Raw genomic sequence first — 14010 nt, forward strand, 5'->3', positions numbered from 1 at the left:
ATAAACTGGTTAAATCTTAGAATTTCCGCATGTGTTAGAAATGTTTATTTGATTTGGGTCTGTAACCTAAATTATTATTTTGGACCTGTAAACTTAATATGCTATGCATGTTTAATGGATTGGATGAGGGAGCTGAGCTCCCATTTATTTTTATGCTGATGAGTATGTGGAGAGTGAGCTGAGCTCCCCAAATGAGTATTTATTGTGTTTACAGGTCGGGTGAGTCGAAAACTCCCCGTTGGAAAGTCCATTTTATGTCCGGACTCTGTCCGTTTGATTTCTTGATATTGGGCCCAAATGGGCCTTAGAGTTGGGTAAAGGTACAGTTAGGCTTACTACGGGCCTCGGGGGCTTTAGGCTGGCCCAGGTCCTTGTGCCGGTCCGGCCCATAGGTTGGGTCGTGACATTAACAGTTGTGAATGCAACATAAAATGTGCCTAGAGTTTAACTACATAGATACATATTTATAAGTGATGCATGGGCATGCTTGAACATATAATAATATCGAAATTACAATTAAAATTAAAATTTTACTCACAGACTCAACCGAAGTCACTGTGGCGGCTGGGCGGAGGAGGAAGGCTGTCCCGGCTCACCTAACAATTTTATTACAATTATTTAGTACATTTGACTCAATACAAACTAAGAAAAAGACTAAAGATGTCCTAAGTCGTACCGAAAATCCGGCAGAGTTTCCCCTATACCTAGGACCTACCCAACCTGCAAAAGGGCTTAAAACGCACTTCTATATCCACAAACCATACACCCACAACTCAATCACATCACACAGCCCCTCCTAGGCCCATCCAAACAGTCATTAATCACAATATGTAAAATTACAGTTTAGTCCTTATAATTGACCATTTTTGCAAAAACTACCCAAATGAGTTCTAAAAATTCTAAAACTTTGCCCCGTGGTTCTTAGCATTATTACTAAGCTAATGCAAAAGGAATTATAATTTTCTGAGCTACCACGAATGTTTTATGGATTTTTAATCCCATTCAAGCACTAGAAAATTAAGAAAAAGCAAGGTTCGGGTTTACTTATGCCGATTCCGACCTCGGGAACGCGCTCGGGACGTCTAACAAAGGTGGGGCAGCCAAAATCTCGACCCAATTCCAAGACTTTTTCGATAGCTTGTCTGTCTGGCTGGAAATTTACAGACCCTAGCAGTCGTCGAATTTCTGCAAATTGAAGGTACCTACACGAAGCCCACAATACAGGGGTTAGTATATAATTTTTACGGAATTTTTTAAGCCCATTTAATGCTCGGAAAAATACAACGAAGTTTCATGGGATCCACCGAAAAATGGTATCGAAAAATTTTGAAATTTATATTGCCGCAAAGCTCTCGACGAGTGGAGCGCTCCGGTACTCTCGGTTTTCTCGTGGGGTTCACGGTTTGCGAGAAATTTAGCCCAAAAATCGAAATGGACTAAAACTTCCTGGACAAAAATTGGGCAAACCGCTCGATGGATTTTGGTGTTCTTGGTGTCCATATAAAGCTCTCAAGGCGTAGATGAAGTTTGACACAAGACCCGGTCCGATTGGTGGCTGGATCGGCCAAATTTTGGCCGGGAAGGTGAGGCATCGCGCGGGCACAGAGGAGGAGTTCGCCCGCGTTTTTTGGCCGTTTGGAGTGCTGGCCGGCGATGGGGAAGGGCTGGGGCAGAGCGCCGGCGAGGCTGGGGTGGCGGCGGCGCTGCCTAGAGAGGAGGGAGGAGAGAGAAAACGAGAGAGAGAGGAAGAGAGACGGGAACGCGCGGGGGAGAGGAAAAAAGAAGAAGAAGGTCGGTCTAATTCGACCAGTTTGATCCGGTCCGGTTTGATTCGGTTGGTCCGATTTATGATACAAAATTTTAAATTTTTACTTTGCCTTGGGACCGAAAACGAGGCCCAAAATTTTCGAAAAAATATTCTAGAAAATTCAGAAAAATTCGTAGAGTCCAAATATATTTTTAGTTTTGCCACGTGATCTTTAAATTATTTTTTAAAAATCATCAAAGTTTTATATTTTCGGAAAATCGAACCCAATTTCTAAAATCCAAAAAATTTCAAATAATTTTCTAAAATTTAAATAAAATAAGATATTAATATTTACCCACAAAATAATAAATTTAAAAATTTGGGATGTTACAAAACTCATCCGTAAAAGTGCATTAGTTGCTTGCTTCTAATTTTATTGGATTGTTTTATAAATCTAATCCACCGAATGGGCTTCAGCTTGCTTGTGTTTGTCGTTTGATTAAAGCAATTAATATTTTGCTTCTTGTTTAAGTGCGTTTGGTACACTAGCCATATGTTTATGTGTAGCAAACAGGATTAGCAAATGGTATATTCTCATATATATATATATATAATTCTTGAATGGGATGATTTTTTTGAAAGAAATTCTTGGATAAATTTAATCTATCATATTATAGTCTAAGCTTGAAATCCTTTCGTATTAATACAATTATGGATTAACATGTAATTTACTTTTAATTAACTTTGAATTGTGGACTACGTGAAGTGTTTCTATTGGTTTGAAAATCTGAGAGCTGAGCTTCTATCGACCTTCAGGCAAGCTGATAGTGAGCTCATTGTTGGAACGAGTGTTAGGCCTTTCAGAAGAAAGATCAACAGCTCTGCGACTGAGAAATGCTGGTTCTTTGGGAGATGGAAGCGTCTGTGTATCACTGCTCAACATGAGAACCACCAAAGACATTGTAGGTCGTTCAATTGGATCCTCTTGAACACACAACAGCCCCACATGGATGCATTTTACAGCTTCTTTAGGACGGCACGTATCCTTCACTGATGGATCTATCAGCTCTTCTGCTTTGCCTTCTTTCCACAGTTCCCATGCCTTGAAATAACATACCCATAAATTTTAGGCTAAGTTTTAAGTCATCTGTTACCTACTCACAAGGGTATGGTCTGGTTTATAGTTTTGGCTTACCCAGCTAAGAAGGGTGAAAGAAAGTCCACTGCGATGAAAGCTCGTGTTCCTCTTTCCACTCACAATCTCCAACAGGAACACACCAAAGCTAAATACATCTGATTTCTCTGAAAATTGCCCAGAAAATGCATATTCCGGAGACATGTAGCCACTGCAACATTAGGAAGCAAAATCATCAAATGCATGTAAATACTGTAAGGTTCAAACGAATAGAAAGAGTGTGACATTTACTAAGTGCCCATGACACGGTTGGTATTTGCTTCTGTTTGATTAATGCCAAAAATCCTGGCCATTCCAAAGTCTGAAATTTTGGGATTCATTGCTTCATCCAACAAAATATTGCTTGCCTTTAGGTCCCTGTGAATGACTTTCAATCTAGAGAACTTGTGGATGTACAGGAGTCCTTGAGCTACACCTTCTGCAATACTGAAGCGTTTTTCCCAAACCAGTTTTGCTTTTTTAAAAGGATCTAATCAATAACGCCATTGGCAAGAATTAGTGATCAAGTAGACGTGAAGACAAAAACATGTCTTTAAAGAGAGAAAAAGAAATTTACCAAAAAGAAATTTGTCCAAACTTCGATTAGGCATGTACTCGTATATCAACATCTTCTCCTCCCTTTCAACACAGCAACCCAAAAGCCTGACAAGATACTTATGTTGGAGATTGGCAATAAGTTTCAACTCATTCATAAATTCCTCTAGTCCTTGTCCAGATTTTCTTGAAAGCCTTTTTATGGCTATTTCTTGATCTCCAGGCAGATTTCCCTATAAAAGTGTGACCAAATGCACAAATCAATCACTTAAACAAAAGTAAAACAAGAATGCTTCGTGAAGAAATCCAATTTGTAATCTGGAAGTTATACCTTATAGACAGGGCCAAACCCACCCTCTCCCAGTTTATTTGCTTCAGAAAAGTTATTTGTGGCGGCTAACATACTTTTAAAGCTAAATGAAATCAGCTGTGCATTGTTTTGTCCTCCTCCAGCTGCAACATTGTTTTTTATCTCAGACGAACTTCCTGATACCTTGTCTGTTTAGGATAACTATCAGAAAAAACTCAAATCGAAATATGGAAATGAGCCGTGCTTATCAGTGTGTGTAAAGAAAGTACCTGTTTTTCTCATATTTGTCCTTCTCAGGATTACTGATAGAAGCAGGCCAAGGAGAATTAGCATAACCGATGAACCCACAGCCACCCCAGTAACCATTCCCTTATTACTGTTAGAACTTGAGAACTCAGAAGCTGCAAGCCTGACATAGAGAGTTTTTCCATCAATGTCATCTTTTGCAAGCTGGCGAAGATTCAAGAGTTCTCCAGACCAAAATGAACAGTGACTGCCATTATAAGCATAAGCAGTGCAAGAACAATCATTCAAGCAAGTGGATTCGCATTCCTGTGCATTCCCAACTGCCATTGCCCATGGCCTTGGATTTGCTGGTAATACTATGCTGCGAATTTCCAAAAATCGGTCACTCTTCTTATTAACAAGACTGGAATTCCCACAGTGCAAACTGGTTTTCCTTTGACATCCATCAGAATAAGCCCTGGAATTCCACTCATCTACCGACTTTGGACCAAAACCTTCCAAGCAATTACAAAGAGGCTCAGATTCCTTGTTGCAGATTCCAAATGCCCCGCAGTAGGCATACATTTCACATTGCATCCTCGGCACAGCCCAAAACACATTCCATTGCTTGGCGGGCTGTAACCATGTTCTCTGTTGAATCTGCCCTCCAACATCCATGATGAGTAGAGATTTGAGAGAATTATTGTACAGAGAATACTGGAAATAGCTTTCATTTTCATTGTCAATATAACTATAGTTAAAGATATAATTCAATCTCATTTCAGGAACTAAGCTAAAGATTTGTCCGTTCCAAGGACCACTAGTCCACAAAATATTAGACATATCCCGTAAGATAAAAAATTGACTGGTTGAATTGGGGTCCAGCTCAAGAGAAAAGCAACCTGGCGCAGGATCTTCATTGGTTTTCCATGAAGTAAGACGTGTACTTTTTTTGGTGATTTTGTTGAATCCAAGCTTAGCACCAGGACCAGGGAGCCATATATGAGTTGGATGATCAAAACTCTGCCATAGCAGTGGGTCTGATGAACTAGGCCCATCTCTCAAAACAAGATTTCCTTCATCGAGAAGTACTGCTTCCAAAGAGCTTGAATTTGTAGAGCTCAAATTTGTTGACCATATCATAATACCGGATTCATTAAAGAGAACTAAATTACCATTTGATATTCTGATATCTGAAGTGTAAATATCAAAAACTGGTTTATCTCTATTTGCTACCCAAACTATGGTCTGTTCAGGAATGTTAAACCAAATTCCTACGTAGTATTTTGAGGAGTTACCTGGAGTGAAGAAACCCAGTATAAATTCCCCTGTTTCAGACGAAATGGTTTGCTTGCCGGAGATAGACTGATTTCCACAGATTTTACCTGCAGCAAAAGAGATATGTGACTGGAAACAGAAGCACACGAAGAGAAAACAAAGCTTGAACCATGGATTGTTGTTAACACCCATGGCTACAGCCTACAGAATAATTTTCCAGGCGAGATAGTTCTAATTTTGACAATAAATAACCCAAATATAATGTAAAGTCGATGGCTGAGTCAACCAAAAAAAGAAAAAAGATAGGAGAAGGAGGAGATAGTTGCAAACTTTGATTTTTAATCACATACAGATATTTCGTTTGATTTGACTTGCTTCTACCTTTCTAAATTGGTCACAGTCACACCAATTCATTTGCATTTTCAAACTTCAGCTCTTTTATTACTGACCCGTAAATTTTTGCCTGCAAGACTTTAACCCAGGCATTAGAAAGTCACCCATTTGTTTCCAAGTCGAAGAAGACGCCATTTTCATGGAGTGGATGAAACGTATGAACTATCAAGAGCCCCAAAGTTGTTCATTTAGTGTTAGTACGATGATATCTTCACTAGATCTTTTGGGTATGTGTTGTAAAGACATTAGTTGTTAGTATTGAAAGAAAATGTTCGAATGCAATTTGCACAATCTGCAGGTTCTAAAGGCTCTTATTAGAAGATATGTTCTGTAAAGACCAAAGACTATGGGAAAAAGAACCATCTTGCTCATCCAATAGCAAAGCATCATCCATGTATAAGCTCTCCCTTTAAAATTAATAATAATAATAATAAATTACAAAATTAAGTAATTGAGATTTAATTAATTTTTTGCTGTAAGTTTGGTGGTGTTCGCCTGTTTCTTGCCCTGTCTTTTATCTTCATTTAATTTTCAAGATTTCATCCCTAACCCTAAGAAATTCACCAAATTTCTTATCATATAAGTTATTTGGTTTACACCTATTATATTTGAAAAATACAATTTTATATATAATTTCCCATTTATGAAATTGGTTTTAACAATAATTCATTTATATTTCTAATTTTACAAAATTCACCATAACTAGAGCAAAAAATTCTATCAAAATTCTTGGGCTGCTTTATTTTAATTTTCTTGATTAGGTCCATTGCCCACAAATTCTAAAGAGAAATGTTTGAATACCATTTTTGAAAAATGGTTATAAAAAGAAGTGTTTAAATAAAAATTTATTTATACTTATGTTTTAATATCATAACTTGAAAAAAAAAAGATTTAAATTTAATTGTAATATAAATTATTAATAAATTTTAAATTTTAAATAATATCATTTTATTTGTTAAAAACTTTTGAAAATAGTTATTAAATAACATTATTTTATAAAATATTTTAAATTCAAATTTAAATAAGATGTTTTCCATATTTATAAAGTTAATATAAATTTATTTTTTAATTAATTAAAAAAATATAACTTTATCAAATTTAAATTTCATAATTTATAGTTACAATCTTAAATAATTTAGCACTAAATCAAGACCGCATTGACGATAAAATGACTAATTAATCAAGCTTAAGTTGATTAATCCTTTTATTTTTAGAAAGACTTTTGATTTTATATTCTGATTAATCAATAACATTATTCATGGATAATTTGAATACTTTATTTTAGAAGATATTGACTTTAGAAGATATTCCAATAATAATAATTATAATAATTTGAATATTTTTTTTTATTTTCATTGAGATGAAGGTAGAAGATTTTAGTGAGTATTTAGGCACCCACATCGGTTATAAAGTGTGTATGTAGTTTATATGAATTAGTATGTCTTGATAAAATTATTATAATTTATTGAGGAGTGTATCATGTTTTTGAACTATATGTGTACCTAACTTTGAGAAAAAAAAATCTTAAATTCAGAAGAGGAAAGCTGATATGTGTGAATGTGGCTCACTAGTATAAGTCTCTTGAAGAGATTGAGCATTTGAGCTTTCACATTAACTATAGAGGGTGCTTGTGTGTAATTTATATGAATTAATATATCTTAATAAAATTAATATATCTTAATATATCTTAAGAGACATGTCTTATACATGAATTACGTTGGTATTTACTTTTGGGTAAAAAAAAAATATATTAAAAATAGAAGCTTCTTATGCAATATTAAAAGAAAAAATTAAAAAAAAAAAAAGTCAAGAAAACTACATCTCCTTGAATGGAACGTTTCTTAGTTTGGGTACAGGCTTTGGCTTTTTCTTACGAGTTTCCATTCTCAAGAATTGGCTCAGTCCTTGACGCGTTCGAAATTTCGAATGCTTCTCTTTCTCTCTGTACAACTATAAAAATCTCTCCCTCTCTCTCGCCCTCAAGAACTCTCTCTCTCTCTCTCTCTCAAAAAAAAAAAAAAACAAGAGATTCTTTGGATTGAATTTTGTCCTCAGTTTCTGCAACTCTTTTCTCCACAATATCAGGTATACCCAGATTCTCTCTTCGCTTTGTTGATGACCGTTGATTCTGTTTCTATTTCACTTGTTTTCTTATCCTCTTATCACTCAAATTAATCTGGGTTTTCTTTAAATTCTTGAACTTTAGTTTGACCTTCTTGTTATTATTGTAAAGTACTTCCAATTTTCTCTTCTTATTTCTGTTATTGATGATCTATGCATCTAGTTTGACATTTAGTACCTTTTGTGAATATGTGTTTATGACCTTTCCTTCTCTCTCTTTCTCTATCGTTTTGGAATTGATCCCTTTCACTAATGTTCACGGATTCATACCCGTTTATTCTGTTTGGTTGGTGAGAAAACTGAAGATAGAAGATTTTCAAAAGTATTCCCTGTTTTCTGGCTTTTTAATAAATAGAAATAGAAATAGAAATTAATCAGTTTTAGTGAAGTCCTAATGGTGAGATGACTCTTAATTGTGTGCTTGTCTCTTGTTAAATATGATCGATGATTGTTCTTTTGGTTCGCTTTTGTTCTTTTGATCCTTTTTATGTTGCTTTTTCAAATTTTGGCATAATATCCTAGTAGCCTTTTCTTTTCAACCAGTTAAAAAAAGGGGGGAAAAGAGAAATTACGCTGCGGATTTGTTAACTTTTCACTATTTTTTTGGTCATGTGACCCCTCGGAAAAATTTTCATACCCTTTTTGAAATCCATCCTGCTATTTCAACTGTTCCTGTTGATGATTTTGTTCTCTAATAGTTTTTGTTGTTCTATAAAAACTTATTTTTCCAATTTATCTTTTTATCCTCGTCTCTTTGATTTTTTCCAATTGTAGAGTTTTCTTGTAGTCCTCCACAAAATTTTGTCAAAACCAAGCTCCCACCCCTCTCCTGGAAGGGAACTTTCATGTATCTAAATTGAATGCTCTAGAAATTCTGATTATTCATGTTGATTCACAGTAATTTCAATGTTGACTCTGTATCACATGTTCATTCCTTCATCTTCTGCAGAAATTTTAACTGATTATTCATCAGCTGCCTGATCTGTCTGCATTTTATTTTTGGGGAGAATGTTTGGTTTGAAAAAATCTCCCTTGAAGCTCGGCAAGCGTAGCAAGGTTGACCCTGAATATCCTGATCCTCCTCGTCCTAACCCTTTTGATTCTGATGACGAGTTGGACAAAAAGCAAACCCTTAAACCTTCAAGGAAAACTTCTTCAGAACCCAATCTGACTACACCAGATTTTAGTACCAATCCTTTTGATGATGATGAGGAAAGAGAGACATCTTCTTCATCTTTGTATTCCTTCAGTTCAGCTGCTTCAGCAGCAAGAAATAAGTACAAGAATGATTTCCGTGACTCAGGAGGACTAGAGAACCAATCAGTACAAGAATTGGAGAACTATGCTGTATACAAGGCTGAGGAGACTACAAAGGAGGTCAATGGCTGCCTGAAGATTGCTGAGGAAATCAGAGAGGACGCTACCAAAACTTTGATCACTTTACATCAGCAGGGGGACCAAATAACCAAGACCCATAATGTTGCAGTTGAGACGGATCATGATCTTAGTCGGGTATGACTTTTGTTTACTTAGTCTAAAGTAACTCCAGAAGTTAAACATTTAAGAGAGGGAAAAAAAAAGAAAAAAAGAGAGTATTCTAAAGTGACGTCCTATATCTCCCATTTCACTTAGATTTTCTTACCTAATATTATGCACTTCAGTGGTGTTAGCTCAGCTCTTTGAAATGGCATTTAAAGTTCTCTTTTATATTTTTTGTTGAAATTTGTTAGAAGCTTGATTCTGTTTTTTGTCATCAGTTTCCTATCAGATGATTGTCTTGAATACTATAGATCTTGGTGTATTATTAATCAACTGATTTACAGATATGTTAACTCAGTTTGTTCTTTTGAAATTTTTTCTGCTCAGTTTCACTTATGGCTAGAACTTATAAGACATGCTACAATTGATTAATCTTTTCATTTAAGTTTGGTTTACATAAACGCTGCTGATTGCTAGCAAGTCTTATTATTTTTTATCAGACTTCCGTGCTTGAAGCTGATCCCATATCTTTCGATTTACTTCTTGATTGAAATATATTATTCTTAAATATTTATTTAGTTTATTCTTTACATGTTGATTATAAATGTTGTCAATTGAGGATGTTGAATAGCATCAGCCTAAAATTCTGTTATTCCTATTAGTGTAGTATTACACCATTCCTCTTTCGGCATAAGAATATTCCCTTCTTGTGGCTCAGCAATCATTTGTGACCTAAGGAACATATTCATGGTTATTTTGATTTTGATTTCAGGGAGAGAAGCTTCTAGGAAGTCTTGGAGGCATTTTCTCTAGAACTTGGAAGCCAAAGAAGAATCGTCCAATTACAGGCCCTGTTATCACAGGAGGTTATATTTCCCAACTGTTGATTAATATTCATTTTCAAAATTTAATATTATACAGGTTTATGACCATATACGCAGAAAAAAAGGTTGAACTCTGTGCATGCTGGCTGCTTGTCTCATTTTTCCTTTCTTTTTTATTTACAATTTATTACAAGGAAAAAATGGGGTGCTGAAGTTGAAACAATATGAAAATCTTGGAACTTTACTTTTTATCATTTGAATTATGTGTGATTTATTTTATTTTACAGGTGATTATCCCAAAACAAGGGGTAGCCACCTGGAGCAGAGGGAGAAGTTGGGATTGAATTCTGCAGCCAAGGAACGGTCAAACACTCGAACACCTTTGGCTGAACCTACCAATGCATTCCAGAAAGTTGAGGTTTGTGTTCATTTTTAATTTCTTAAGAAATAGGTGCTTCTGGCACATAAAAAGTGCCATTTTATGCCGCTATAGAGTCTAATCTTTTTCTTCTTAAGTTTACAATATATTTTTTTTTCTTCTTCCTTTTGGTTAAGAATTTTCACATATATGCTTTGCTGCTTTCATGGGAGATCTTTCTCCTTCTCTGTTTGTATCATGTATGATGAGAATTATATCATAGTTTCTGCTTCTATATCTGCTGAAGTCATTTTTCTGTATTTCGTTCGTATGTTTAATCAATGTATCAGATCTAAAACCTGCAATGATTAATTGAATTAATTTGTCAATGCGGTCTAATTATTTTTCTCAATTTGGGATTATGCTAAAACAGTTGGAAAAAGAAAAGCAAGATGATGCGCTTTCAGATTTGAGTAATCTGTTGGGAGAGCTGAAGGATATGGCTGTTGACATGGGGACTGAAATTGAGAGGTTAGTTTTGTTGGTTAGCATTTCAGCATTATATACTTGTTTCTTTCTGATGTTGCTATTTTATCTTTCCTTCTTTTGACTCTGAAAATGCAAGAACTTCAACTGTCTGTGTCATGAAAAATGACGTGAAAATTAGACACTTTTGTGGACAAATCATGTCACTTGAACTATCAATTTCTTATCTGATCTTTTCTTGAGTTAATCCATCAATGAGTAAATCATTTTACTATGACTGCAGGCAAACCAAAGCTCTGGATCATTTCCAGGATGATGTGGATGAACTAAATTTCCGTGTTAAAGGTGCAAATCAACGTGGTCGTCGTTTGCTGGGAAAATAGAGTGCAGGTTGTTGAGTTTGATTGAATACTGCTCCACTGATAATGGCTTCCCCTTCCCTTTCTCACTGTTGTTCGCTGCATGTATGGGTTTGGATTTAGATTTTCTTCTATGATGTAGGAATATTTTTTCTTTATTCCGCCTTACAATTCATACAAGATTGGAAATTTGGCAATTCATTTTCAATGAGATTCATTTGCTCCTAAAGATACCCCTTTTTTAAGGCAATTTGTTAATTTATTGTTTAGATATGAAAACGGCTACTTCAAAAATGTATTTCCTTTGGTATAATAAGGGCAAAGGATGCCTGGAAGATCTATGCATGCATAAAAACAGTGTCTTGTGGTGGTGGAGAGTTCCTCTTACATGTGAGATTAAAAAAAATTGATTGATCCTTATTAAATGGTACACTTTATAGAAAGTGGATAAGTTGCCGACTCACTCAACACTGTACATATGAGGGACACAAGGCGTCCTTTAAAAAATCTCTCTCTCTCTCTCAAATTTTGCATGGTATACGTGCAAAGGAGAAAACTGAGCTTGAGAGCCCATTTATTGCACAAAGGAAAAAGAACTGTTGGAGACCAAAATTAGTGTTCAAATAGCTTCTTTCAACTCCCCATCAGGCCGGCACTGCCGCTTCATATATATAAATATATACAGACAACTAGCTTTCTTCATGCATTTAGTTGAAGTTTCATCTTCTTCTACACTTCCCCCACTCTTCTCAAACATCAACAACATGAAGAGATTTATTCCTTCTAAAGCATTTTCAGGCCTGCAGATTGTAGCTGTCATTTTTCTCTTGCTTATCTCCATGTCAAATGTTCAACCATTCCATGCAGTGGCACAAGTCTCCCCTACAATGGCTACTTTGTATCACAAGCAAGATCACCGCCACAGCCATCCCCATCACAGCCTTTTTGGAAGGTATTATCATTGTTCTCCGGCAATGGAGAAGAATGGCCCAAACTTCAGTGCTGAGAAGCGACGTGTTCCCACTGGACCAAATCCTCTCCATAACTGAATAACATTGATGAGTTTCATTTGCATTACCATGTATTATGGTTGTTTTAAAAGGATAGTATCTTGTTTTTATTTCATGAGAAATTTTCATGGCTAGAAAGCATCAACAGCGGAAGAACTTTAACTACAGCAACTAGTTTTCAGCTCTTCCAGTTTGTTGTAGTTTTCAGTTCTTCCGTTTTAGATTAAAGGAAATTTCATTACAGTCCATTACATTCAAATATATTCTATAAAACAAAGGGTAAAATATATATTATTTTGTAATTTACACTAAACATCTCATAGGTGCAATTTTTTATGAGAATGATAAAAAAAAAATTATTTGATAATACGGAGGTTAAAACCTTTTTAAGAAATTAGAATAAGTTGGTAACATTCCGGTTGAGCTGGTTGTTAAAAATGGTAAATTTCAATATGGGAAGGGAAGCAGGAGTTTGGTATCAGAAATCAGAATACCATTAAAACAAAGTAAATAAATACCACAGAAACCATACCAACGACAAGACCTGAGAAGCATTAAATCGAAAGCTGCAGGAGACATCAAATAAATACCATCAGGCATCAGCTTTTATTTTGCCTTTACATTGCTGATGCCAAGTTGCTGCAAAACCCGCATTCCACAGTTTTGTGTCTATTCCTTTAACGTACATCAATTAACTCTCTCTCTCTCTCTCTCTCTCTCTCCGACCATTCAAATTCAAGGCAGTGAAGAGAACCTTCGTGGGCTATAGTAAGAAACACTGGTATTTCATTTTCAAAAAAAGAAACACTGGTATTTGGTAGCCTCCATTGCAGTCTTTGCCCCATGGCTGCACAACTTGGTGCAGTTAACAAGAAAAAGGATCATGACTAGAGTACCTCATTTTTTATTTCTAATGCCCCCATTTGATTTCAACCTCGTTGCCTAAGGTTGAGGCTAAAGAGTTAGTCAAGTGAGCAAGTCGTCCCTATACCCACCATCCAATGGCAGGAATTCCTCATTTAGCGAAAATTTGACCAACATGCTATGAAATCCAGGCATTCTGGAGTAATGTTGGTTCCCCCTTTCTCCTAATAACCACTAAGGTATGCTGACTGACACGACCTAACAATATATATGTACGCTAACAGGGATTACAAGCATATAAAGGCTCTGCCTCACATACAAGGAGATCAAAGTCCAATATCATAGTAAGGTACAAAAGAACAATATAATTCTCACAAGAGCAAGCATCTAAACCCAACAATTACGCTCATACAAGGACTGTATCTCCTTAATTGTTTTGCAATAAGAGCATATACGCCCCTTGGCACATCCTCTAAGGCACGGATTTGTATTCATCCTCACTGAACCAATTGCCCCATCTCATAAGTGCAGATTTTCCATGTCCCTTGAGACACATTAATATTTTGACAATGGACCTTACCTTTGTTCTTCTCCTTAAAATATATAGGACTACCAAAATAACGCAATGCCATTGCATTCCTAAATGAAATCATGATGAACAAATAGCCTGAGAGAAGAGCGTAGTTCTAATAGAGCTCTAAATCTACCGTAACAATCATTCATCCAACAAAAGCTACATCTCCAATAGGGAATGTCAACACCTTCAAGAATAGGCTAATAATCCAAACAAAGGGATCACTAGAAGATCCTTTCAAATACAAAGAAAC

The 14010-nt window shown here is 35.7% G+C and overlaps 2 protein-coding genes across 3 annotated transcripts; one reads left to right on the forward strand and one right to left on the reverse strand.

The window, feature by feature from the left end:
- Positions 1-2323: 2323 nt before the first annotated feature.
- Positions 2324-5552, reverse strand: LOC110639172 (receptor-like serine/threonine-protein kinase SD1-8). 2 transcript variants are annotated; one of them, XM_058132416.1, is made up of 6 exons: positions 4056-5552; positions 3808-3962; positions 3499-3709; positions 3174-3411; positions 2943-3093; positions 2324-2849 (listed from the first exon to the last, which is right to left on the reverse strand). In XM_058132416.1, exons 1-6 carry the CDS (start codon positions 5479-5481, stop codon positions 2550-2552), a joined length of 2481 nt encoding a protein of 826 aa, XP_057988399.1. In that variant the 5' UTR covers positions 5482-5552; the 3' UTR covers positions 2324-2549. The 2 variants fall into 2 exon arrangements, with proteins under 2 accessions (XP_057988399.1, XP_057988398.1); XM_058132415.1 differs by having other exon boundaries at positions 3808-3974.
- Positions 5553-7543: 1991 nt separating this feature from the next.
- On the forward strand, positions 7544-11538 carry LOC110639173 (SNAP25 homologous protein SNAP33). Its single transcript, XM_021790005.2, has 6 exons — positions 7544-7767; positions 8753-9315; positions 10055-10148; positions 10394-10524; positions 10898-10995; positions 11234-11538. Exons 2-6 carry the CDS (start codon positions 8812-8814, stop codon positions 11331-11333), a joined length of 927 nt encoding a protein of 308 aa, XP_021645697.2. The 5' UTR covers positions 7544-7767; positions 8753-8811; the 3' UTR covers positions 11334-11538.
- Positions 11539-14010: the final 2472 nt, after the last annotated feature.

Source organism: Hevea brasiliensis, chromosome 13, assembly GCF_030052815.1.
Source record: "Hevea brasiliensis isolate MT/VB/25A 57/8 chromosome 13, ASM3005281v1, whole genome shotgun sequence".
NCBI classification, from domain to species: domain Eukaryota; kingdom Viridiplantae; phylum Streptophyta; class Magnoliopsida; order Malpighiales; family Euphorbiaceae; genus Hevea; species Hevea brasiliensis.